Source organism: Oryctolagus cuniculus, chromosome 15 (genome assembly GCF_964237555.1).
Source record: "Oryctolagus cuniculus chromosome 15, mOryCun1.1, whole genome shotgun sequence".
NCBI classification, from domain to species: Eukaryota; Metazoa; Chordata; class Mammalia; order Lagomorpha; family Leporidae; genus Oryctolagus; species Oryctolagus cuniculus.
This window is the reverse complement of record NC_091446.1, coordinates 80,777,189-80,802,667: the sequence shown is the minus strand read 5'-3', so window position 1 is coordinate 80,802,667 and position 25,479 is coordinate 80,777,189. Positions and strand designations below refer to the sequence as shown.

The window sequence follows — 25,479 nt, the reverse complement described above, 5'->3', positions numbered from 1 at the left end:
TAGGAGCCTGTTGCCAGTGGCCAGGGCTTGTCACCTGGGGAGACACTGCACTGTGGGAGATGACCTCTGGGTGCACCTGCTGGGACATGGCACCTAGGGTGGTGTGGCCTCAAAGCATGGGTGAGCCTCTGTCCCAGCAGCCCTGTCACCGAGAGCTGGGGACACAGGGACATGTTTCCCGATCTCTATGAGAACAGTCCCCAAGCGTCTGTGATATGAATTTGACCCTCATCTCTCCCAACCGCTAATGTTCCAGAGAAGCCTTCGAATGCCTAGTGCTGGGTGCTTCATGGTAGGGTCTCATGGTATGGCCACATAAAACTCTGAGTCAAGGAGGCAGCGAGGCCACCTCCCTCAGGAAGCCAGACCTCCTTCCTGACCCCCACACTGTCCCCACATGCATGGGCACTCGGGATCTTGGGATTCTGTCTGCTCTTCTAAGAGAAGCCACACTGTGTCCTTCTTTTTTTAAAAAAAGCTTTATTATTTATTTGAATGGCAGAGGTAGAGAGGGACAGAGAAGTCTTCCATCTGCGGGCTCACTCCCAGGTGGCCACGTTGGCTAGAGCTGGGTCAATCCAAAGCCAGGAGCCAGGAGCGTCTCCCAAGTTTCTCATGCCTGCGCAGGGGCCCAGCCCCCGGGCTGTCCCCTGCTGCTTTCCCAGGCGCATTAGCAGGGAGCTGGAACTCTGGATCTCTCCTGGGTCTCCTCCCAGCTCTGGCTCCATAGCTGTGTCTGGGGCACACTCCTCCCTGGCCCCGCCCCTGTCACCACCCACACGGGAGTTCCAAGAGGGCTACTGTGGGCTCCATGGGGACAGGGTGTGACAGGCTGGGGGGGCCTGGGGTAAGGAGGGCTCCATACTCATGAGCTCCCATAGGCAGGGGCTGCTCACTGTCTAAGCCACTCCAGAGCAAGTGTGGGCCGAGGGACCCCCAGCTGCTGAGGCCGCGTGCATGGCGCTGCCCAGTGAGGGAGAGGCAGTGACAGCCCCTGCACAGCCTGTGCACCCCTGGGGAGGAGCTGGCCCAGAGCCTCCTGGGGGGAGGGGTGCCTGCAAACAGTGTCCTCGAGTCAGGGGAAGGCAGCTGGGGGCCACGTGGGGGAGCTGAGGAGGGTGCAGCAAGTCCCCAGTGTCCCAGGCAGTCCCTGGGGAAGGCCACGCCCACCTCAGCCCCAAGGACACAAAGTTGGCTTGGCCTGTGCTTCCTGAGCGCCGCCACAAGGTGCCCGGTGCTGAGTGCCATTGGATCCTAGGCTCCGACCTGAGTTTCTAAGCTCTGCTCTGCACCACCCGGGCTGCAGAGACTCCTGGCTCAGGCAGTGTAGCTGCCATACTGGCTCTGTCCACAGTAAAGAGAACAGGGGCTGCCGGGGGAGCAGGTGTTTGGTGAAGGTCACGCAGCCTGGGTGTGCCTGAGCCGGGATCCCTGTGCCCACGCGTGGCTGTGGGCATCTCTCAGTCCAAGGTCAGTCCACACCCCTGCGCACCTGGCCAGGCTCCGAGCACCAGGGCTGCTGCTGTGTCCCTTCTGCATCTTCCTGTTCCCTGAGCCCACCCTGCATCTCACTGTGAGCCCATGTGGGACAGCTTAGGGCAGGGTAGCACACACACACCTGGTGCTGCGCCCAGAACTGATACCAATTTCTTCACCTCAATGGGCACCCAGGAAAGTTGGGCCCTGGATAGGCAGATCTGCAGATCGAACCCATTACAGATCAAAGGTATAGTTAGGCCTATAGCAATTGCATCGGTACTGGACATGTGCAGACTTTTTGTTTTTCTTGCCATCTTTTCCATAAACTGCATAGTTTGAGAGTATTTCAAAAAGTTGCTGCAAATATCAAAGTACCCTCCATAACAACTCGCCTGGGTTTGGCTGCTGATTTTCCCCTCCTTACCAGGAAGTGGCCGTTGCCAAGGCCACCTGTTGTCATGGCTCCCCCTGGGTGTGCCCCTTGCCCTGCCCACCCTGCCCCCACATTATGACACTGCCTTCAGCACAGGGCTCCCCCTACTGCCCAGGACGTTCTCTCAGCCTCCTTTGCAGGCTGCCCCTGTCTCTGCCCAGATTCCAGCCCCCACAGTCCAGAGGGAGCAGGCCTTTGCCTCCTGTCTTCTCTCTGGGTTTCAGCCGCACCCATGGCTTCAATTTACCCATTAAACTCAGGGCATCCATGTCCCATATCACAGTAACTGGGCTTGATTCCCTGCTGTGGCTCCTGCTAGTACAGACTCTAGGAGATTGTGGTGGCCCAAGTAATTGGGTTCCTGCCACCTACAAGGGAAACCTGGTCGAGTTCCCACCTCCTGGCTTCAGCTTGGCTCAGTCCTGGCCATTGCAGACATTTGGGGAGTGAACCAGCAAATGGGTGTGCTGTGTTCCTCCTGTTTCTCTCTCTCTCTCTCTCTCTCTCTGCCTCATAATAAACAAACATAAAAGTAAATAAATAAATAGATTTAAACTCTTCCCAATGCTAGTCTTTTACCCAGACATTGCATATGAGCCTTGGCATGCAACTGGGTGTCTCACAGGCATCTTGGCTTTGACAAACCCCCAAAGAGGATTTACCCTCCTCCTCCCCAGGTCCGTTCCTCTTACACAGTGGCTCTGCAGCCACCAGCTGCTTGAACCCCAAACAGAAATCATCCTTGATCTTCCCCTGCCCTTCACACCCTCCATTCAGCTGGACAGGTGCACCTGCCTCAGAAGGAACTAGACTCATTCAGAAGGAAGCAACAGGTGGCGGATGACCTGGGCCTCTTAGGAGCTCTGTGCTTGTTCCCCCCATGGACCAGAGCAATGGACGTCCCGAGGAGTGGGGAGGGATGCGAAAGGAGTTTTAGCAGATCCTACCTCCCTGTGCCCCAGGACAGAGGGGTAAGCGTTAATAATTGAAAGTGTCTTAAAATTATAGTGTCTTTCTGGGACCAAGGAGAGTGACTGGAGGAAAAGAAAGCTGTCTTTCTATTCTTACTCTGCTGGGTTCTGATTGTTCAATAAACCACTCATGATAAACAGGACAGCACTCCTATTTAAGACTTTTCAAAGACATCCTGCTAGGCTTTGCATGAAACCTGAACTTTGCATGGTGGGGGGGCTCCGTGCTGTCCACCTTTCCACCCTGAGTGGTTTCTAGTCCCAGAAATTATGGGATATGTACGCTATAGAATACTACACAGCAATAAAAAAAAATGAAATCCGGTCATTTGCAACAAAATGGAGGAATCTGGAACCCATCATGCTGAGTGAAATAAGCCAGTCCCAAAAGGACAAATATCGTATGTTCTCCCTAATCAGTGACAACTAACTGAGCACCAAAAAGGAAACCTGTTGAAGTGAAATGGACACTATGAGAAACAGTGACTTCATCAGCCCTTGTCCTGACTGTTGATGGACAACTTAATACTTATCCCTTTTAGTATTTTTTTGTCCTACTTAACACTATTGGTTGAACTCTGTAATTAACACACAATTATTCTTAAGTGTTTAAATTTAACTGAAAAGTGATCTCTGTTAAATATAAGAGTTGGAATAAGACAGGGAGGAGATGTACAATTTGGGACATGCTCAATCTGACTTGCCCCAAACGGTAGAGTTAGAAATGTGCCAGGGGATTTCAATTCCATCTCACTAGTCCAAGTGATCAATTTCAGTTCACAATGCATCATAATGATAGGTCTAAGAGTCAAAGAGATCACATAAACAAGACTAGTGCTGATAGAATTAAGAAGAAGAGAATGATCCAACATGGGAAGCAGGATACAGCAGACTCATAGAATGGCAGATGTCCTAAACAGCACTCTGGCCTCAGAATCAGCCCTTAAGGCATTCGGATCTGGCTCAAGAGCCCATGAGAGTATTTTATGCATGGAAAGCCAAGACACTCTGGCAAAAAACAAAAACAAAAACAAACAAACAAACAAAAAACTAAATGAAAGATCTCTGCGAGTGAGATCCCAGCGGAAAGAACGGGCCATCAAAGAAGGAGGTACCTTTCTCTGAAGGGAGAGAGAACTTCCACTTTGACTATGACCTTGTCTAAATAAGATTGGAGTCGGTGAACTCAAAAGGCTTCCATAGCCTTGGCAACTCATGACAAGAGCCTAGGGGGATTACTGACACCATAAACAAGAGTGTCAATTTGTTAAGTCAACAAGAGGAGTCACTGTTCACTTACTCCTCAAGGAGGATCTCTGTCCTTAATGTGTTGTACAATGTGAATTAATGCTATAACTAGTACTCAAACTTTGTACTCAAACTCAAATGTTGATGATATTGATTTTTCCAATCCATGAACATGGAAGATTTTTCCATTTTTTGGTATCCTCTCTTCTATTTCTTTCTTTAAAATTTTGTAATTCTCATCATAGAGCTCTTCGACCTCCTTGGTTAAGTTTATTCCAAGGTATTTGTTTTTGTATCTAGTTGTAGCTATTTGTAGCAGTTCTTTCTCAGCCATAGCATTGCCTGTGTATACAAAGGCTGCTGATTTTTGTGCAATGATTTTATATCCTGCTGCTTTGCCAAACTCTTCTATGAATTCCAATAGTCTCTTTTTGACAGGCAGAGTTAGACAGTGAGAGAGAGGCAGACAGAGAGAATAGGTCTTCCTTCCATTGGTTCACCCCCCAAAATGGCTGCCACGGCTGGCACACCACACTGATCTGAAGCCAGGAGCCAGGTGCTTCCTCCTGGTCTCCCATGTGGGTGCAGGCCCCAAGTACTTGGGCCATCCTCCACTGCCTTCCTGGGCCACAGCAGAGAGCTGGACTGGAAGAGGAGCAACTGAGACAGAATCCAGTGCCCCAACTGGGACTAGAACCTGGGGTGCCGGCGCCACAGGCGGAGGATTAGCCTAGTGAGCCACTGCGCTGACCCCTAATAGTCTCTTTTTTTTTAAACTTTTATTTCATGAATATAAATTTCCAAAGTACAGCTTATGGATTACAATGGCTTTTCCCTGCGATAACTTCCCTCCGACCCGCAACCCTCCCCTTTTCCACTCCCTCTCCCCTTTCCCACTCCCTCTCCCCTTCCATTCACATCAAGATTCATTTTCAATTTTCTTTATATACAGAAGATAAATTTAACATATATTAAGTAAAGATTTCAACAGTTTGCACCCACACCAAAACACAAAATGTAAAATACTGTTTGAGTACTAGCTATAGCATTAAATCACAATGTACAGCACATTTAGGACAGAGATCCTCCATGAGGAGTAAGTGCACAGTGACCCCTCTTGTTGACTTAACAAATTGACACTCTTGTTTATGGTGTCAGTAATCCCCCTAGGCTCTTGTCATGAGTTGCCAAGGCTATGGAAGCCTTTTGAGTTCACCAACTCTGATCTTCCCCAATAGTCTCTTAGTAGAGTTCCTTGGGTCCCCTAAATAAAGAATCATATCATCTGCAAAGAGGGATAGTTTGATTTCTTCCTTCCCAATTTGTATCCCTTTAATTTCTTTTTCTTGCCTAATGGCTCTGGCTAAAACTTCCTGTACTGTATTGAATAGCAATGGTGAGAGTGGACATCCCTGTCTGGTACTGGATCTCAGTGGAAATGCTTCCAACTTGCACCTGTGTGTGGCTCCTAGTTGTGACCGGGTGGATGTGTCTGATGGAGGGGAGTCATTGGGTGGTGGCTCACATCCTTTCTGCGCTGTGTCGGTCTGAGGAATTCCTCAAGGTCTTGAGGGGCTGCCCTGCTTCTTAAGGCCAGAGGGGTACAGACGGTCTCACCACTTCCCCCTCTGTATGCTCCTGGCACATGTGTGCCACAGCAAAACGATGACATGAAGCTCCCAAAGCTCCTGCACTGGGCCACATCTGAAAAGGCAACAAACCTACATGTGCAGAAGCCCTGTTAAGGGTGCCCAGATGACTGCTAACATTTAATGAATCCTTACAGTGTTCCATGTGTAGTACCAGCCAGTTTAGATGCATTAGTGATTTTTTAAAAAATATTTTAAAATGTATTTTATTTATACATTCAAGAGTCAGGGAGATACAGAGGACACACACACACACACACACCTAGACAGAGAGCTATCATCTGCTGGTTCTATCCCCAAATGCCCACAACAGCTGCAGGCCAGGAGCTGAGGCAAGAGAGCCAACAACTCAATCTGTGTCTCCAGAAGGACCCTACTACTTGAGCCGTCACTGCTACCTCTCAGGCAGTGCATTAGTAGGAATTGGAAGGAGAGTTGGGACTCAAACCCACGAACTCTAATATGGGTTTCTGATGTCCAAACTGGTATCTTAACCATTAGGCTATAAATATCCACCCCAAGAGCTTTAATGTATTTAGTTTCCAAAACAGCTTCATGTGACAGGCAATATTATTATCATCTTCATTTTACAGGTGGGAAAATTGAGCACAGAGATACTAATTAACCCACCCAAGGTTACAGAGATGAAGGAGGCAGAGGTGAGACCAGTAATAAACTTTGTATGCTGACAGAACAATTCACCATTACTCAGAAATGAATGCTTTAAATAATTACATGTGTAAAACTATTATTGTATTTTTGGTATTATTTTATTTATTTTCTTCTCCAAAAAAAGTCTCAAGAAATGATACCAAGTTACTTGTCACAAGATTCCAAATCCTATTAAGTTGGCAGGTACTACTGCCATCTTATTAAAGTGATCATTTTACGTGCATAACTGATCATAAAGATAGGAATAAGTGTCAAAGGGATTACATAAATAAGACCAGTGTCTGCTAATACTTACTGATAGAATTAAAAAGAGAGAATGATCCTACATGGGAAGCAGGATACACAGCAGACTCATAGAATGGCAAACGTGCTAAACAGCACTCTGGCCTCAGAACCAGTCAATAAGTCATTCAGATCTAGCTAAAAAGTCCATGAGAACATTTCAGGCACAGAAAGCCAAGACACTGTGGCAAAAAAATGGCCTACATGAAAGATCTCTGTCAGTGAGATCCCAGCGGAAAGAAGGGACCAACAAAAAAGGAGGTCTCTTTCTCTGAAGGGAAGAGAAAACATTCACCTGTCTAAATAAGGATGCAGTTTGTGAACTCAAAAGGATTCCATTGCCTTGGCAGCTCATGACAAAAGCCTCGGGTGATCATTGATGTCATAAATAAGAGTGTTAATTGTTAATCAACAACATTCACTTGACTTATGTACTGAACAGTTTTACATTTACCCTCAAGTGTCAACTAGGGCAATTTTAAAGCAACCTTTTTTTTTTTTTTTTGATGAACACACATTTCCTGATTTCTTGTGAGTTTCTATTAACTTGCACTGGTATTTTCTACTTATTTCTACCATAATATTCACACCACATTCATACCATAAAATTTTATATTGCAGCAAGTGTAAAAGCTCCAGTTAACTACCTATAAATTTGGTCCAAGGGACTCCATTACTTTATGAGTATCTTTCCACAATCTTCCTTTAAGGATAACCTCATTCTCAACTTTCCTCCTAGGCTGCAGGGGTTTCTGGGGCCCCCTCAGATGCATCCTAAATTGCATGAGATGCTGTGCCAGCTGTGTTGCAGTCATCACCATCCCTGGTCTACCTGCTGACCTCATTCATTCTTCAAAGACCAGCTCAAGCCTCATCCCCCACAGGACAGCACTTGAGTGCTCCCACAAAGGGCCCCGCCAAGCCCACCCTCCTCTCACCTGCATTACATCGTGATCTAATTCTGGACTGAATCTGTGCAGCCTGATGGAACTCCTAAGGTGTACACATGATTTTTGACACATATCATATAATCATTTTGAAAAACTGAACCAAAGGCCCATTCCAACCAAACTGTTAACAGTTACACTGAAACATAATAACTTCCAGTAAATTATGGAAATTCATAGGGTGATATGAGGTACTACTTATTAATTATGACATGTTAACAGAAGAAACCAGGAGCACTGATGACAAGCTTGCCAGCGGTTAAAGATGCCATTTCAGTTTCCTGATTAACATATGATTCCAGGATTACATAGATTACTAAAAAATCAATACAACAGTTTAAGACCTATTAAAATACCCCTAAGAAATTTAAAACCAAATACCTTGAAATGACACATCACACTATTTGACTTGTAAAGTAACAGAACACTGAGATAGTGTCAAAATTTAGGGGATTGGTTAAGGAGTAGAGACTTGAGAAATAGAAGATGGAGCCCTCCCAGTAGTTTCTCACATTGGTTGACTTGCAGTCTTATAAAAGCTGTTCTTTAGAGTAACGGCACCCGCTGAGGATAAAAATAAGTGCAATCTTATAATAACCCCGTAACATTCTCAACATTACTTTTACGAAAATGAAAATTCAATTAACCACTGCCATTTCGCTATGTACATACTGGCCGAAAGCTATTCATCTGGGATTGGGCAGACGGTTACACGAACAATCAAGAACACCCAGTGATGGGGTCTGATGTTGTGGGACAGTGGGTTGGGCAGGTGCTTGACACACTGGAGTGCTGATTCTTGAGTCATGGCTGCTCCGCTCCCCATTCAGCTTCCTGCTGATGTGCCTACGAAGGCAGTGGAAGTCAGCTCAAGTGTTTAGGCCCATGCCACCCACGTGGGAGACCAGGATGGAGTTCGTGGCTCCTGGCTGTCATAATCATTTAGGGGAGTGAACTAGCATATGGAATAGCTCTGCATCTCCCTCTCTCTGTTATTCTGTACTTCAAATAAATAAAATCAATCTTTTTTAAAAAAGAATACAGTGTTACAAAATATATCATCCTCATATGAGTAGTGGTAGCAGGGTGGAAAATTGAGAAAATATATTTTCTCTCTTTTTTTTTTTTCAATGATGACTCTAAAATGTTTTGTCTCATTGTCATTAGACATTTTTGAAGAACAGTCAATGAGCAAAGTGCAGCATTTGGGCAATATTTTCAAAGCAACATCCACAACTCGGATAACTGTTTTGTGGATAATGCAACCCTTGCCTGTTTTGAGTACGTGTGCGTGGTTTAGATATGTATGTGGATAAACAAGATTGTGGTGGAAAAAATTGCATTGGATATGCATGAAGCAACCATTGTTTATTTATCTCTTCCTGCTTAGTCTAAGCTTATAAAATGAAAAAAAAAATAAGAATCCATCCTGAATATATTACCATTACTAAGGTTTCTTTTTTTTTTTTTTTCATTACTAAGGTTTCTTTAAGCACTAAGTATGTATGTGTGTTGCACTGAGTGCCACAGTGAGTTGATCCACCATTAAAGCTGAACGAGGACAGGTACCACGTTTCTGAACACCAAGGAAGGAATCTGTGGACTCCGGGCTCATCTGCGCCCCAGCCCACGCTCTGCCTCCATGGCTGAGGAGGGGGTGCTGCTGTGCCAGGAACAGTCCTGGGTCTGTGATGGGATGTGATTTCCTGAGCAGCGGAGCCAAGGCCTGACCACACTGTCTGCCAGTGCCTCCTTCTCACTTCCATGTTTTCCTTTTGTGTCATCAGCTGCCATGTTCATGCCCAGTTTTTCTTTTCTTTTTTTTTAATGAATAAAACTCACTCCAGTCAGGCTTGGTAGTCTAGGTCCCATCTAACTCTTGCTTCTCAATACAACATTCCTCCATCTCCTTTTTTCTTTAATTTGAGAGAGAGAGAGAGAGAGCGAGCGAGCCAGTGCACTCCCACCAATTCACTCCCCAAAGGCCTGCAACAGGGAAGCACTGGGGCTGAAGCCAAGAGCGGGAATTCAAGCTAGGTCTCCTATGTGGGTGGCAGTGACCCAACCTGAGCCAACCTCCCAGGGCTGCATTAGCAGGAAACTGGCATAAGGAGTGGAGCTGGCTGTCAAACCCAGGCATCAATCTGAGACACTGGGTGTCCTGACTGGCATCTTAACCACCAGGCCCTGACCCACTTAACGTATCTCATAATTCAATGTGTCCATGAACTTTCTGAAGTACTGTCACGTTCACCTTGCTTCTTCACTAAGGTGTAAATCTCTTGAGGCTGGAGGTTGCAACTTTCGCATTCTTTGTGTAACCCACGGTGCGGAGGCCAGCGTGGAACACACGGCAGACAATTGGCTTATCCTGCATGCGTTGAGCACACACAGGTACATGCCAAATGATGTGCCAGACAATGAGGACAGGGTCCCCACACCCAGTAAACACAGGTGTAGTGGCAAAACTCGACAAGGCTAGTTGTGAGTAAAAGGACAGTAAAAAGACAAGCACTTCAAATTATGACGCATGAATGGCTTTCTGCATCTGTCTAGCCTTTCTTCACTGGAGGGACTTAAAAAGGGGCCAGGAGAACGGTGTCCTTAGTGGTTGAACTCATTATCTTAGCATTAATGCAGCGCACACTGAGTGCTGAAGACGGCCTTTGGCAAATCAATATGTAAATAAGAACAACTGGGGCCAATGCTGTGGCACAGTGGGTTAAAGCCCTGGCCTAAAGTGCTGACATCCCACATGGGCAGCCGGTTCTAGTCCCAGCTGCTCCTCTACTGATCAACTCTCTGCTGTGGCCTGGGATAGCAGTAGAAGATGGCCCAAGTCCTTGGGCCCCTGCACCCACATGGGAGACTTGGAAGAAGTTCCTGGCTCCTGGCTTCGGATTGGTGCAGCTCTAGCCTTTGTAGCCATCTGGGGAGTGAACCAGTGGATGGGAAGACCTCTCTCTCTCTGTGTAACTCTGACTTTCAAATAAATAAAATAAATCTTTAAAACAAAAAAAAAAAGGAAAAAATAAGAACAACTATACAACATGCAAACTGTGTTCTTGGGAATCTTAGTTCAGCTAGAGGAAGACGCAAGCAGTCGACAAGGCCAAGTTTTGAGGGTGGGAGGGGCCATCCCTTGGCGGGAAGAAGCACAAGGACACAGGGGACAGAGAGGAGGAAGTCAGGGGTCCTTGCTTGGGCAGAAATCTCCAAAAAGGTCTGTGAGACAGAAACGGATGTGGGAGGGACAGAGTGCCTTTTCTCCAGGAAGGATGTAGGACCAGCTGCTCTACTTTCAATCCAGCTCTCTGCTAATGGCCTGGGAAGGCAGGGGGAGATGGTTCAAGTGCTTGGGCCCCAGCCCCTATGTGGGAGACCTGGAGGAAACTCGTTGCTCCTGGCTTTGGATTGGTCCAGCTCTGGCCACTGAGGCCATCTGGAGAGTGAGCCAGCAGATAGAAGACCTCTCTGTCTCCCCCTCTCTCTGTCTGTAGCTCTGCCTCTTAAATAAATAAATGTTTTTAAACAAATGAACTTGCTTTGTGCAGTGAGAATGTTATGCTTAAAGTTGATTCAATTCAATCTATGTTTCATAATAAATGACAGAGAAAAATATGAGATTATTTTAAGAGGTGAAGGAAAAAAACCCTATACCTTCATGAATGATGTTCTGGTGCCAAAGTTAAAAAAAAAAAAAACAAAACAATGAGAAAAGTGAGGATTTCAGAAGAAGCTTCTCAGGGACAACTTTGTCACTGTGCCTCTGAAAATCATAGTGTGCCTCACTCCCAAACTACATGGGTTGGCTCATTTAAGTCTGTGCCTAAGAAGAGGCTACTCCTTCTAGCGTCCCCAGAGAGAGCTGGAGATTTCAAATATTGTCTCAGAGTTACATAAAATCAGCAGTGATAAGGACAAAGTGCTCCCATCCTGAGGTATTTTTAGTGCCCTGTTCCTCTGAAAGGAGCAGGTGTCCTTGCAGGTGATCGGGCCCCTCAAGTAAGAGGAGCAACAAACCCGACACCTTCAGACTGGAGGTGCACTCTGGAAACAACAGGCTGCTTTGCTGACCATCACACTTTCCAAAGACTTGAGGTTTCCATGACATCTTCTCCAGGGAATTAAAAAAAAAAAGCTGTCTTACTTTATGACTCTTAACATGTATTTTCCATAAGGAAAACTGATTTGCATGAAAGTTGCTGTGCTGGGCTGCACTCCTGCTGCTGTCTGCGATGCTGGCATTCCATATGAGTGCAAGGTTCAAGTCCCAGCTGCTCCACATCCCATCCAGCTCCCTGCCAATGCGCCTGGGAAAGCGCGGAAGATGGTCCAAGTGCTTAGGCCCCTGCCACCCATGTGGGAAATCTGACGAAGTTTCTGGCTCCTGGCTTTACATGGCCTAACCCTGGCTGTTGTGGCCATTTGGGGACTGAACCAGCAGACAGAAGACCTCTCTCTCTCTCTCTCTCTGACGCTGCCATTCAAATCAGTTAATCAGTAAATCTTTAAAAAGAAGTTGCTGTGCAGCCCCTGTCCCGCCATCTTGGTGCAGTGATGGAGATTCACACTGGCCCTTCTGGTCCATGCCCCACATGCTGTCACAGCAAGCCTGCAGTGCTGTGCATACGTGTGACACAGCAGCACGATCTCCACCCCACTTTATTCTCACAATAAAAACATACTGACAAATAGTCAAAAGAACTGGGCCGCAACTTCCCCCCTCAAGTTCTTATGCTGGTTCAAAATTATCAGTGGGCTAAAACTAGACTGTGAAAGTTTTGTTAAGAACAAGGTACTATTGGGGCCGGCGCTGTGGCACAGCGGCTTAACGCCCTGGCCTGAAGTGCCTGCATCCCATATGGGCACTGGTTCGAGACCCGGCTGCTCCACTTCTGATCCAGCTCTCTGCTGTGGCCTGGGAAAGCAGTGGAAGAAGGCCCAAGATCTTGGGTCCCTGCACCCATGCGGGAGACCTGGAGGAGGCTCCTGGCTCCTGGCTTTGGATCGGCACAGCTCCAGCCACTGTGGCCAATTGAGTGAACCATTGGATAGAAGATCTCTCTCTCTCTCTCTCTCTCTCTCTCTCTCTCTCTCTCTCTCTCCCCCTCTCCCTCTCCTCTCTCTGTGTAGTTCTGACTTGCAAATAAATAAGTAAATCTTTAAAAAAAAAAAAGCACAAGGTCCTACAGCAGCCTCAGAAGATATTCTGAAGACTGACTTTGGAATTACCAGGGGAACAGAGGTACCTTTGTGGAGACAACCTCCCCCCTTCAGTAAATGACCAGAATTAGCATCGCAGAGGCACTGAGAAAGACATGGGTTACTTCTCTGCAAAACCTGCCAAAGCATAAAGTCCAGTGGAGTCACCATCACGTGAGCTCCCTATGGGGTCATCCACAAAGTGAGGCTCAGATCAACATTGTGATGGGAAAGGAAGGCTGGGGGGTCATTCTAGAGTCCAGGAGAACTGGAAATTGCATGTGGTGCTTGATCCTGGATTGGACTACTGACCAGAGTTACTATTATCATAATTTATTATTATTACTGCTACTATTTTCCTCCAATATTACCGGGACTCGGGGAAATCTGAGTAACATTACAGGCTATAAAGCAAATGCTGCTTGAATGTTAAATCATCTTATCTGGAAAGCTGCACTGTATTTGTGTGCACGGATCTCCTTGTCCTAAGGCAGATGGGATGAGCGGCTGTGGCCAGACACTGGTGAGTGTTAGTGCAGGCAGGAGGAGAGACCAGCTGTGGCCAGACATGAATGTGGGTTCGTGCAGATGCAATGTGGGCTCGTGCAGATGCAATGAGAGACCAGCTGTGGGATTGTGGCTAGATATGAGTGTGCGTTAGCATAGGTGGGACGAGAAATCAGCTGTGGCCAGACATGAGCACTTAAGAGTCAGGGTAGGGTTGGGGGGAGACATGGGGCATTTTTTTTTGTATCACTTTGCATTTGAGGTATAAATTAAAATTGTTTCAAAACAAAAAGCTAACATTCATTAGATATATCTTTTATGATAATATTTCAAAGAAAAACTGGAATTTAAAAAAGTCTTTATTGAGCTCTATGCTTGCTAAAATACTGAAATATTTTACTGTGATGAGGAAATTCCCTTTACCAGGATACAGATAAGCATAACGGTAATAAAAATAAATGACAGCTCCCAGGGGTGTCACACTGCCCTAAGAGCCAACACAGCCCTTGGAGAGTAGGTTTCTGTCAGAGGCCTTTGCTCTGACACACAGCCTGGAGCTGTTCCCACACAGACAGGAAAGTGCGGTCTTTATGAATTCAGGAGCTCGCCTTTTGAACCTCTCCTGATGGAAGCCACCAAACCATTCTTCACAGTCTGTGGAGGAAGCCTGGTGCCCTGGGCCGGCTGCACATGTCCTTCTCCACCCTGCGAGCCTCCCGCACCTGCCCTCAGCCTGCCTTAGCTGCCTGTTTGTGGGTCAGGAAGAGGCGGTCCACCTGTCCTTGGATATTCTCACCCTTGGCGGGAGGTTCAGTTCCACATGAAATTAGCTGGGTGAGTGCTTCAGTGGGCTCCTAAGTGTTCCCTTTTTAACCCCTCAAATGTGGCACCACACAGCAGCTGTACCTGTATTTGTTAAGTCTGAGTCCACTCCACATCTAACACTCAGTAAGTTTGCTGAACAATTACGAAGCAGCCGGAGCAGCCCCCGTGACCTCCCCTAGGACACTCACCCATCCTGTGCAGAGCCTCCTTCTTTACACTCTCAGCAGTCAGGGTCTCAAGGACTGCGTTAGCCAATGTGTCAAATAACAAATGCCTGAGAGAAGCTACTTAGGAAGGAAGGAGTGTTATTGTGGCTTATGGTTTTGGAGGTTCACAGTCCAAGATCAGGTGGCCTCATCGGCCTGGCCATCTGGTGAGGCTGCAGGGCAGCATCGTGGAGACGTGCAGAGGAGGGATCACCTGGAAGCCCAGGAGGCAGAGGAACTGGGAGGGTGCTCATTATCTGAGTCTCTGGGGCCTCACCTTACACAGTTCCATGGTTCCAACATGGAGCTCCACTCTTAACAACCTACTCAATCCAATCACTTCCCAAGGGCCTCACCTTCAGATGCCATAATTGGATTAAGTTTCCACCCTGAATCAACTGATAGTTAATCTAAAAGTTTGGGTACCAAGCCTTTAACATGTGGGCCTTTGGGAACCCCCAAAACTAATATATAAACCACAACAGGGACCTCAACGCTCCTCCACTGGAGCCTACTGCTCACACACTACCTGTTCCAGCCTTAGAGTGGGAAGGCACTGAGCCAGAGAGGCCAGGCTCCATCCCTGCCAATTGCCAGGACACCCCACAGATAGCCTGGGAACCACACAGACTCCCAAGTTCTTAACCTCCTCTGCCATCAGGACCTCGGCTGGAGCTGTTGGACCAGGTGGTCTCTCTCACTCACAGTCCATTTTCAACACATCTTTAAAGTCTGGGTTTTGTAATTCCTTATAGAATCAGTGTGGCCATCCTGAGTCTAAAATGAAAGCATGCACTCCCCAGAGATAAAATGAGAGCTGTGAATGAGAAAGACTACCTGGCCATTGCTGTGCTATGGTAGGTTAAGCCATTGCCTGCACTGCTGGCATCCCATATGGGTGCCAGTTCAAGTCCCGGCTGCTCCACTTACAATCCGGTTCCTGGCTAATGCACTAGAGAAGGCAGTCAATGATGGCCCAAGTGCTAGGTCCCCTGCACCCACGTGGGAGACTGGGATGAAACTCCTGGTTTCTGGCTTTGGCCTGGCCCAGCTCTGGCTGTTGTTGACATTTGGGGAGTGAACCAGTGAATGGAAAATCTCTCTCTCTGCCTCTTTCTCTCTGTAATTCTGTCTTTCAAATAAACAAGTAAATCTTTTTTTTTTTTTAAAGGAAAGACTACTGTTCATCAAAGGAGGAACCTTTTCTAGGATCTTAAAAAAAAGCTAGAAAACACAGCCTACAATTTTTACAAAATATTTTGTTTACAAAAATTCAAAAAGCTGACAATACTGGAGTTCAAGATGCTCCTCTGCTTCAAATCTCTGGACAGCATGAAGCAAGGGTGTGCTGGGTTGGGAGCACCAGCCAGGCTCTTGTTGGCACTCGGGGTGACACTGGACAGCAACTGTCGCCCCACAGAGTAGGGCAAGGAGTGCAGCAGGGGTCTGGCAGATGCAGGCTGGCCCCACATGGGCTCAGGGGCCCTGTGGCTCGGTAGGTCACAGAATCAGAAGTGTGGGATGACCGTGGGCAGAGAGGTAGGAAACAAAGAAAACATCAGTCAGTTGAAGTAAATATGCTGGAACCTGAAGGGGGAAGGCCCATCCTGTGGAGGGGAGGACGCCGCTGGTGAGAGACCGGGTGGGAAATGAGGTGCAGGTCAGTCATCCAGGTACTTGAACAACTCTTTGGGACCTGTGCCAGAGGAGGGCACAAAGCAGAATTCCTAAGCAGGTAGGGCCCAACGACGTTGGGAGACAATCAGGGGTGCCTGCCCTCAGGAAGGTTGTGAGGTGTGGGGATGACAGTTCTTGGCCTGGAAAGGAATACACTGTTGTAAATGCTGACTTGAGGAGCAAGCATTGTGGTACAGTGCAATAAATTGCCACCTGTTTTGCCAGTGTTCCATATGGGTACTGGTTTGTGTCTTAGCTGCTCCACTTCCAATTTAGCTCCCTGTTAATGGTCTGGGAAAGCAGCAAAAGGTGTCCCAAGTACCTTGGGTACTATCAGCTACATAGAAAACCCAGAAGAAGCTCCTGGTTCTTGGTTTCAGCCTGGTCCAGCCCTGGCACTTGTGATCAATTGGGGAGAGAACCAGTGGATAGAAGACTCTCTCTTTTTATCTCATTCTGCCTTTCAGATAAATAAACAAATCTTTAAAAAAATTTCAACTTGAGTCACAGTAGTTGTAGGGTTCAACTGGTTCTCCATGGGATCCAAAGAGTCCACAGGAGTTGGGTGCCCATGTTCCACTTCCAGGGTCTCTAGGCTGGATCAACTGAGACATGCAGAGCTCACAGGCTACTCTGGCCCAAGTTGATAACAGAGGACATGGCTGACTCTGTCTGGCTCCCACTTCTCTGTGCAGAGCAGGAATGTAGTACTGATTTTAAAGGTATACAACTCAATTATTAAGATACTGAATCCTTGCAACAAGCACATGGCTGGCTCCAGCATCTCCCCTTATGACCTGATTGCTGTCCAGGCCATATACTCAGAGATTCTGAGGGTGTCTCCTGAGCTCCCTGTTGTCTTCTTACCCCAGGAGATGCTCCACACATCCCCTGCCTCAGCCTCCTCAAAGGCACAGAGGTAGCACCCAGGCTAGGAGACCTGAAAAACTTGTATTACAACAAGGCCATGTATAGGGGTCGACATAGTAGTTGCAGTAGGTTAAGATACTGTTTGCAGCACTGGCATCCCATATGAGAGAAATAGTTCAAGTCCTGGCTGCTCTGCTGCTTCTTCTTTTTTAAGATTTATTTATTTGTTTGAAAGTCAGAGTTACACACACACAGAGAGAGAGAGAGAGAGAGAGAGAGAGAGGGAGAGAGAGAGAGGTCTTCCATCTGCTGGTTCACTCTCCAGATGGCGACAATGGCCAGAATGGCACCAATCCAAAGCCAGTAGACAGAAGCTTCTTCCAGGTCTCCCAGGCCACAGCAGAGAGCTGGATCAGAAGTGGAGCTGTCGGGACTCAAACCAGTGTCCCTAAGGGATGCATGCAGTGGCTTTACCCACTACACCACAGCACCGGCTCCTGCTTTGCTTCTGATCCAGCTCCTGCTAATGTGCCTGGGAAGGCAGTGGAAGATGGCCCAAGTGCTTGGACCAACCCTACACCTATATGGGAGTCCTGGATGGAGTTGCAGAGTCCTGGCTTTGGCCTGGCCCAGCCCTGGATATAAAGGCCATTTGAAAAGTGAACCAGTTAATGGGAAATCTTTCTCTCTCTCATTCTCTTCCTCTGTCACTCGGCCTTTCAAATAAATATGGGTTTCAATCTTTTTGCACCAAAATAAACTTGCCTTCTTTTTTAAAATTTTTATGTGATAGATAGACAAGTGAGAAAGAGAGACCGAGAGAAAGGTCTTCCTTCCATTGGTTCACCCCCAAATGGCTGCCACAGCCAGTGCTGCACCGATCCAAAGCCAGGAGCCAGGTACTTCTTCCTGGTCTTCCATGCGGGTGCAGGGCCCAAGCAATGGGAGTCATCCTCCACTGCCCTCCTGGGCCACAGCAGAGAGCTGGACTGGAAGAGGAGCAACCGGGACTAAACCCGGTGCCCATATGGGATGCCGGTGCCACAGGCGGAGGATTAACCAAGTGAGCCATGGGACTTCCCCCAAACTTGCCTTCTAATTGCATTTTCCCACTAACTTCTTTTAAAAATTTGTTTACTTACTTGAGAAGCAGAGAGACAGAGATTTCTCATCCACTGGTTCATTCTCCAAATGCCCACAGCAGCAAAGGCTGGGCTGTGGCTGGAGCTAGGAGTGGAAACTCAATCCAGGTTTCCCATATGAGTGCAGGCACCCAATCACTTGAACCACCACAAGTACCTCCCAGGATCTGCAGTAGCAGGAAGCTGGAGTCGGAAGCTGGAGTCAGAAGCTGGAGCCAGACAATGAATCCAGACACTTTGATACAGAGTGTAGTCTTGTCTTAACTAGCACCCTAATCAGTAAGGCCAAATATCCTCCACCAATTTTTCTGTAGTATCCTCTGCAGCTGCTCCACCATTTTTCAACAATGCTGGGGAGGTGGTACTCAGCACGGTGTAGCTTGGGCTCCCATGGGAGGAACTCACTCTGACCTCATTTCCATAGTGAGCTTCATGTTGATTACACACACACACACACACACACACACAAAGCCACTCTCTTAGATGACTGACACATATTCTAGAAATTCTTCACCTGCTCCGGAGGAGACTGGACCAAGCACATGGGCAGTTTGGGCTGAGATTGAGCACTGTGAGTCCTATGAGGTAGCACTGGCCACAGCAGGAACACTGCACAGATCAAGGTTACTTGCTCAAGGTCATTCCTTTAGGGAGTGGTGGATCCACGTCTTACATGGGCAACCTGGCTCTCTGGGACCTGGTTCCAGTCCACAGAGATATTCTTTGCCAGTTACCTAAGGGAATACTGTGTGTTAGCTGCACCAAATCCACTTGACACAGGCTACTCTCATTGGAGGGTGGTGGTCCCTGCCTCCTCCTCTGTGTATTTATGCTACAATGATGAAATGCCAGTTTGGAGCTCTCAGGCAGAAACCACACAGCACTGACTGCTTTTGCATTTCTTGTTTAGCCTCACTTACTGTCTTCCCCTTAGAAAAATCTAGGAATACACAATTGTAAAAGAGATAATATAGGGGCTGGAGCTGTGGCACAGTGGGTTAAAGCTCCAGCCTGCAACACCAGCATCCCATAAGGGTGCCAGTTCAAGTCCCGGCTGCTCCTCTTCCAATCTAGCTCCCTGCTGATGGCCTGGGAAAGCAGTGGAGGATGGCTGAAGTGCTTGGGCCCTGCACCCTTGTGGGAGACGCAGAAGAAGCTCTTGGCTCCTGGATTTAGATCAGCTCAGCTCTGGCCATTGCGGCCATTTAGGAAGTGAACCAGTGGATGGAAGACCTGACTCTCTCTGTCTCTACCTCTCTCTCTAACTCTTTCAAATAAACAAAATAAATAAATATTTTTTTAAAAAGAGCTAATGTAATATCTACATTTAAAGAGGAAAAGTCAAACAAGTGAGTAATTCAACTGAATTCAACAGTAGTTTTGCTTGTATTGTGCTAAGGGTTTTCCCTTTTTTCTTTTCTTTTCTTTCCTTCCTTTCTTCTTCTCTCTTTTTTTTTTTTTGGTAGGGGATGAACCGTGTTTTTCCAGTTTCATAAATGATCAGTTGACTGATGTCAATGAGTACCACTGTGGCTCCCTAAGACCCATTCCCATCACTTAGTGTGTTGATATGCTGGGGGCTCTATGGCACACAGTCTGGCAAGAAACACATGGTGCCAACTAATGCTAGAGCCAAGTTCAGGGCCAGGATGATCTGCTGTGTTGGCTGCACTAATGACAATCAAAACTATAACCAGACAATGGTCAACTGAGTACTGGTAGCTAATACCAGTACTTTTCCTTTTGATTATGATTTACACATTGCACAGTCCTTCTGTATTTATTTCATTTGAAATAAAAATTTCACATATTATACTGGCCTTGCCCCCCAAAGTCTTATGTTATTCAGCTGCAAGTATCTTGTCAGTGAGTGAGTGAGGACACTGGATGCTTTGCTTCTGACACCTTGGTAAGAAGAGCCTTTCACACTTCTGTCTTGTGAAGGGAACACCTGTCTGTCACTTGCCTTGGAGCTTGAGGTCATGGACCTCATCACCTATCTATCGCTGCTCATCACAGCCAGGAACAAGAACAAGCACTAGACAAGGAAGCTGTCGGGTAATTCCCAGACCAGTCATTCTCACATGCAATGCCTATGCTCTTTAAGAGGCCTTGCAAACAAGTCTTCCCTCATCTCTGTCACATCTGAAAACTGACCTGCATCTGCACCTGTCCTCTGCACTCCCATGATCAACAGTCTGTTCCCTTTGTGTTCTGAGTCCCAGCCCCCTTCTCCCTCTCAGGGCAGGCTCTGCAGCAGCCACACTGTCGCTGTCTCTTCTTCATCAAACTACTCAGGCCATTTGCACATGGGCAGGCTTTGCCCCTTCCACCTCAACAGAAAACCTCTCTTGGCTTCTCTGAGCTGCCTGGCTTCTCAGCATTCCTTAAGACCCAAACCAATGGAGAGCCCAGACTGCCCTGCACCCCCTCCTCAAAACACCCCGCCTGGTGACCTTCAAGCTGCCACGGCCAAATTACTTCAGTGCCTGTGCCCTTCTTGACTTGTCTGCCTGCATTTGACATCTATTTATAAATCAGAGGAGGGAGAGGGGGAGAGAGAGAGCAAGAGAGAGAGAAACACAGAGTGTCAGACAAAGATCTCTCATCTGCTGGTTCACATCCCAAATCTGCAACCTGCAGTTAGGCCAGGCTGAAGCCAGGAGCTGGGAACTCAGTCTGAGTCTTTCACATGGGTAACAGAGACCAATGTTTGAGCATTTGCTTGCTGCCTGCCAGCAAGAAGCTGGAGTCAGGAGCCACAGCAAAGGTTCGGACCCAGTCACTCCGATGTGGAATGTGGGGATCTTACCCACTAGGCCAAAAGCCTATCCCTTCTTTCCTTCTTAAACAGCTCTTCCCAGGGCCCCCACAGCACCACTGTCCTACTTTCTCCTGATGGACAGCTCCCTGGATCCTTGACCCCTGGCCCTCTTCACACAGGTAGCCACTGAGTCTCCCTAAATGATCCTTTGCACCAGACCACCTCTGGGTCAGCCTTCCCACTGTGCTCCAAACCCACAAAGCCAACCAGCCCCTTGATATCCCTGCTTGGGAGTCCAAACAGCTGTGTGCAGTTGGCCAGAAAACAGCAACTCCTCTCACACCTTCCTCCCCTAACCTGCTGCCATCATTGATGCAGAGATCCATGCCCAACCACTCAGAGTCACTCTTGGTGACTCCATATCCACACCCACACAGCAGCCAGCCTGACTGGTTCTATTTCCAAAATAAACCCCAAAATAAACCCCACCCCACCTCAGCCCAGTCGTCCCCTTCTCTTCCATCTGGGTCACTAGGGTACCCTCCGGAGTGGTTCCACTCTTGCCCATTTCAATACGTCTTCGCCCCAGCCAGAGTGATCTTGGTATGAGACAATCACTTAATACACAGCTGTGTGTTGCTTAGCAACGGGACCGCTTCTGAGCAATGCACTGTTGGGTGATGTTCTAGAGAGTGGGCTTCCACAGACCTGGACGGCACAGGTGACCACACACTGGGGCTGTGTGGTCTGGACTGCTGCCCCTAGACTACCAGCCTGTACAGTATGCCTCTGCCCTGAATGCTGTAGGCCACTGTAACATAATGGTTGATATTTGTGTATCTACCCACAGAAAAGGCACAGGAAAAATGCTAGGCAATAAAAATTCTTCAGTTCTGTTATCAGCATGGAAGACCATGTTCAGAGACGTGGCCCACTGCTAACCAAAACGGACAACACCATTGCAGAGGATCCTGGAAGGGCTTTGGGTTATCAGCCCGAAGAGATCAGGTCTCTGGCTTGGTCTAACCTCTAACACTGAGGTCTCACTGGCAGGAGCTAGGTGAATCTGCCTTCTTTTTGTTACAACCAGAGTTTCATCAACTTCAGTTGAAATTCAAATTAAAGGCAGTACAATGAGAAAAAGAACAAAAGGGAATCTACCTTCTTGTTACCCCCAGGATCACACTCTTGGAGGAAATTCTGAAGACACTTCTAAGAAAAGTTATTCTTGTGATTTTTCCTTCTGAAATTAATTTTTAATAACAGAACACATTGGGTTCAAAAGCTATTTTGTACCTCTAGGAAAATAAGCTCAAGATCCTCAACTCATTGGCAGGTGATACTGACAGACTTTTTCAAAGATTCAGTCTGAAAAAAATTACTATTACAATACTTGATTCAGCTCAACTTTTATGTTTACAAAAGCACATATTCCTTCAAAAGAGGAAATTTCATCTGAATACGCCTAAGGTCTTTTCTTTTTTTAGATTTATTTATTTATCTGAAAGTCAGAGTTACACAGAGAGAGAAGGAGAGGCAGAGAGAGAGAGGTCTTCCATCCACTGGTTCACTCCACAAATGGCTGCAATGGCCAGGCCGAAGCCAGGAGCCAAGAGCTTCATCCAGGTCTCCCACATGGGTGGCAGGGGCCCAAGCACTTGGACCATCCTCTACTGCTTTTCCAGGCCATAGCAGAGAGCTGGATCAAACGTGGAGCAGCCGGATCTCAAACCGGTGCCCATAGGGATGCTGGCACTGCAGGTGGTGACTTTACCTGCTAGGGCAGAGCACTGGCCCGGCCCAGGGTCTTATGTAGAGAAATCAGGGATTTGGGGGCTGGTGCTGTGGTGCAGGGGGTTACTGCTCTGGCCTGAAGTGCCAGCATTCCATATGGGCTGCTCCACTTCCGATCCAGCTCTCTGCTATGGCCTGGGAAAGCAGTAGAAGATGGCCCAAGTCCTTGGACCCCTGCACCTGCATGGGAGATGGATGGAGGTTCTGGGTCCTGGCTTTGGCCTGGCCCAGCCTTATTTGTGGAGTGAACCAGTGCAGGGAATCTCTCTTTCTGTCTTTCCTTCTTTCTCTATAACTGTGCCTTTCAAATAAATAAATAAACCTTTTTTTAAAAAAAAGCAAGATAAACAAGGCATTGAAAACTGGAAAACATTAAAATAACAGTAGCATTTTAGAAGGAATACTGTATATTAATATTTATATTTATTTAAGTCTGAACTATATTATAAGTAAAACATACTCTTATTTGTTAAGAACAGACATATGAAATAATAGAATGTTAGGCTTTAAAAAAAACACAAGTAACTACCCTCCCTGGGCAGAGCACTGTTCCTGAGAGAGGATTATAACTGCATTTGCATCTGCTGGTACCAACTTCTCCTTTGGTCTACTGATACTAAAAGATGGTTTTCTGAAAATCACTTTTAAGGCCGGCGCCGTGGCTCAATAGGCTAATCCTCCACCTTGCGGCGCCGGCACACCGGGTTCTAGTCCCGGTCGGGGCGCCGGATTCTGTCCCGGTTGCCCCTCTTCCAGGCCAGCTCTCTGCTATGGCCAGGGAGTGCAGTGGAGGATGGCCCAGGTGCTTGGGCCCTGCACCCCATGGGAGACCAGGAAAAGCACCTGGCTCCTGGCTCCTGCCATCGGATCAGCGCGGTGCGCCGGCTGCAGCGGCGGCCATTGGAGGGTGAACCAACGGCAAAGGAAGACCTTTCTCTCTGTCTCTCTCTCTCACTGTCCACTCTGCCTGTCAAAAAAAAAAAAAAAAAAAAAAAAAAAGAAAATCACTTTTAAAGACTCTTACCATGTCTATATGAAAATACATGTATGCAAAGGAAACAGTTCCCCAAGCTTTATTTATTAATTAAAAATATTTGTGATTTAGCTCAAACACTACTTTCACAAGCAAGGCTCTTTGGATTCCTTGGATAATACATGTGAGAGTTACTGACCGCTTCTGAATTCTTGATTGATTATGAGAGCCCTCATCACCCGTGAGTTTGTCAAGTACAGAAGAAAAACAACATGGGACTGGTTAATAACTCTTAACCTTAATTTCTCACTACATGCTAAGAATAATTTCCCTAAACATATGGAGATTTTATGATTACTTTTAGGCAGACATGATAGAACACACCGGAGGACTTGAATTTTGTCTCTAAATGTTTAAATTGCGGGCTGAATGGGACGCCACTGCTGGTATCAGCCAGGATTGTAGTTTCGAGTGATTTCTTCAACATGCAAAAGTATCATAGCAAAACAGGAGGACATCGTCCTGCTGTGGGACCTGTGGGACCCGTGGGACCCACCTGCCACAACAGCCCCTTGACCCTCTGTGAGCTGCCCAATTTACGACACAGTTCAGTAAAACCAGTGAGCTCGCCGGGCCAGATGTCCGAGCCCCTTCTTCCTTCTTCCTGCGCACGCCCTAACTCCTTTACGGACATTCTAGAGATGTCATTGGCTATGCTGGAATACTTTTCAGAAGCAAAACTTACACCAGAGCATGCAAATAAAAGCTTTTTTTTTAAAGTAGTTTTTATCTATCGTCCCAACACAGATTCCACAGGATGACATAGTGCTCTGTCAAGAAGAAGGAGCAGGTGCGAGCAGGTGACATGGGCCCTCAGTCAGGGCAGTGCAAGACCGCTCTGTCTTACACACAGGTTTTTGCAAGAACTTCCCTTCAAAGACAGGATTCTGAGCAGGAACCACCATGCCAAGCGCACAAACTCTGAAGCACTGTCACTGACAAGCCCATTCCCTGCAAGAGCACAGGCGCAGACACACACATGGTTACCAATGCAACTGTGACAGCCTCCTGAGGAACCTGACAGATCCTTTCCTTTGAAACACGCTCTATCAAATGCTCCAGTAATAATATTTCAAGAAGTCTATGTCCATCAAAGGAGAGAAAGCAAATACCGGGATGACCTTTTGCCTAAGCCACACTGCCACCCACCCGGAGAGAAAGCAGGCCTTGGGCATGCAGGTGTGATCCCAAGTGCACCTTCACATGACACATGACATTCAGGAGAGGCCAGTGCTCTTGTGACACATGCGCATCTGAACAGGAAACTGAATTCTGTTCTGTTATTCCTTGAGAGGCAACTATACCCCGTCAATGTCCTTCTCATGGAATTCCTACTGTTGTTATCTGGGAAGCTGCCTGTAACTTTAACAACACATACAGGAAAAAGCATTCTCACATTTCTTAAAGGTATGCTGTCTTCTTATCAGCCTCACCCACACATTCATACAAGCATTTCTTAGAGTCCCGCTGTCTTCAATATTTCAAACCAAGACAAGTATTTCAGAATAGAGGAAATACTGCTCTTAAGCCGTCAGAGAGCCAGATTTCAAAGACAGTTCATAATGAATTAACACCTGATTCTCAACGAGCAAGTCGTTAAAAATAGTTCCATCTGTCACTGTTTAAAGTATTTTGGAAAGGACTGACCTACCTACCTGCAAATACTCAGAATCAGCGACAGGTGCGATGCTCTTGATGTAATCTGATCGAAACTGGTTTTCCGGGTTGGCCAGTGGAACTGGGGGTCTAATGGTGCTCATCGCCGAAACTATTGT

The 25,479-nt window shown here is 47.1% G+C and overlaps 2 protein-coding genes across 9 annotated transcripts in view; one reads left to right on the top strand and one right to left on the bottom strand.

Annotated features, from left to right (window-relative positions):
• The window catches only part of LOC103346213 (anthrax toxin receptor-like), a 31,299-nt gene extending 24,793 nt beyond the window's left edge, over positions 1–6,506 (top strand). The window contains exon 17 of the mRNA XM_051837564.2: positions 6,374–6,506. Coding sequence (XP_051693524.2) covers positions 6,374–6,469 — 96 coding nt within the window. The 3' untranslated portion in view covers positions 6,470–6,506. The remainder of the gene's footprint in view (positions 1–6,373) is intronic.
• Positions 1–25,479, bottom strand: part of LOC108176026 (guanine nucleotide-binding protein G(olf) subunit alpha-like) — a 74,905-nt gene that overhangs the window by 17,306 nt on the left and 32,120 nt on the right. For 7 of the 8 annotated variants that reach the window (XR_011382568.1, XR_011382566.1, XR_011382567.1 and 4 more), the window contains one exon: positions 68–25,479. Coding sequence is in view for 1 of the 8 variants with exons in the window: in XM_051837570.2 (XP_051693530.1) it covers positions 25,360–25,479 (120 nt within the window). In the remaining 7 variants the exon portion in view is untranslated. Of the gene's footprint in view, positions 1–67 lie in introns of those variants that run through there. The other variant, XM_051837570.2, reaches the window with a different exon arrangement.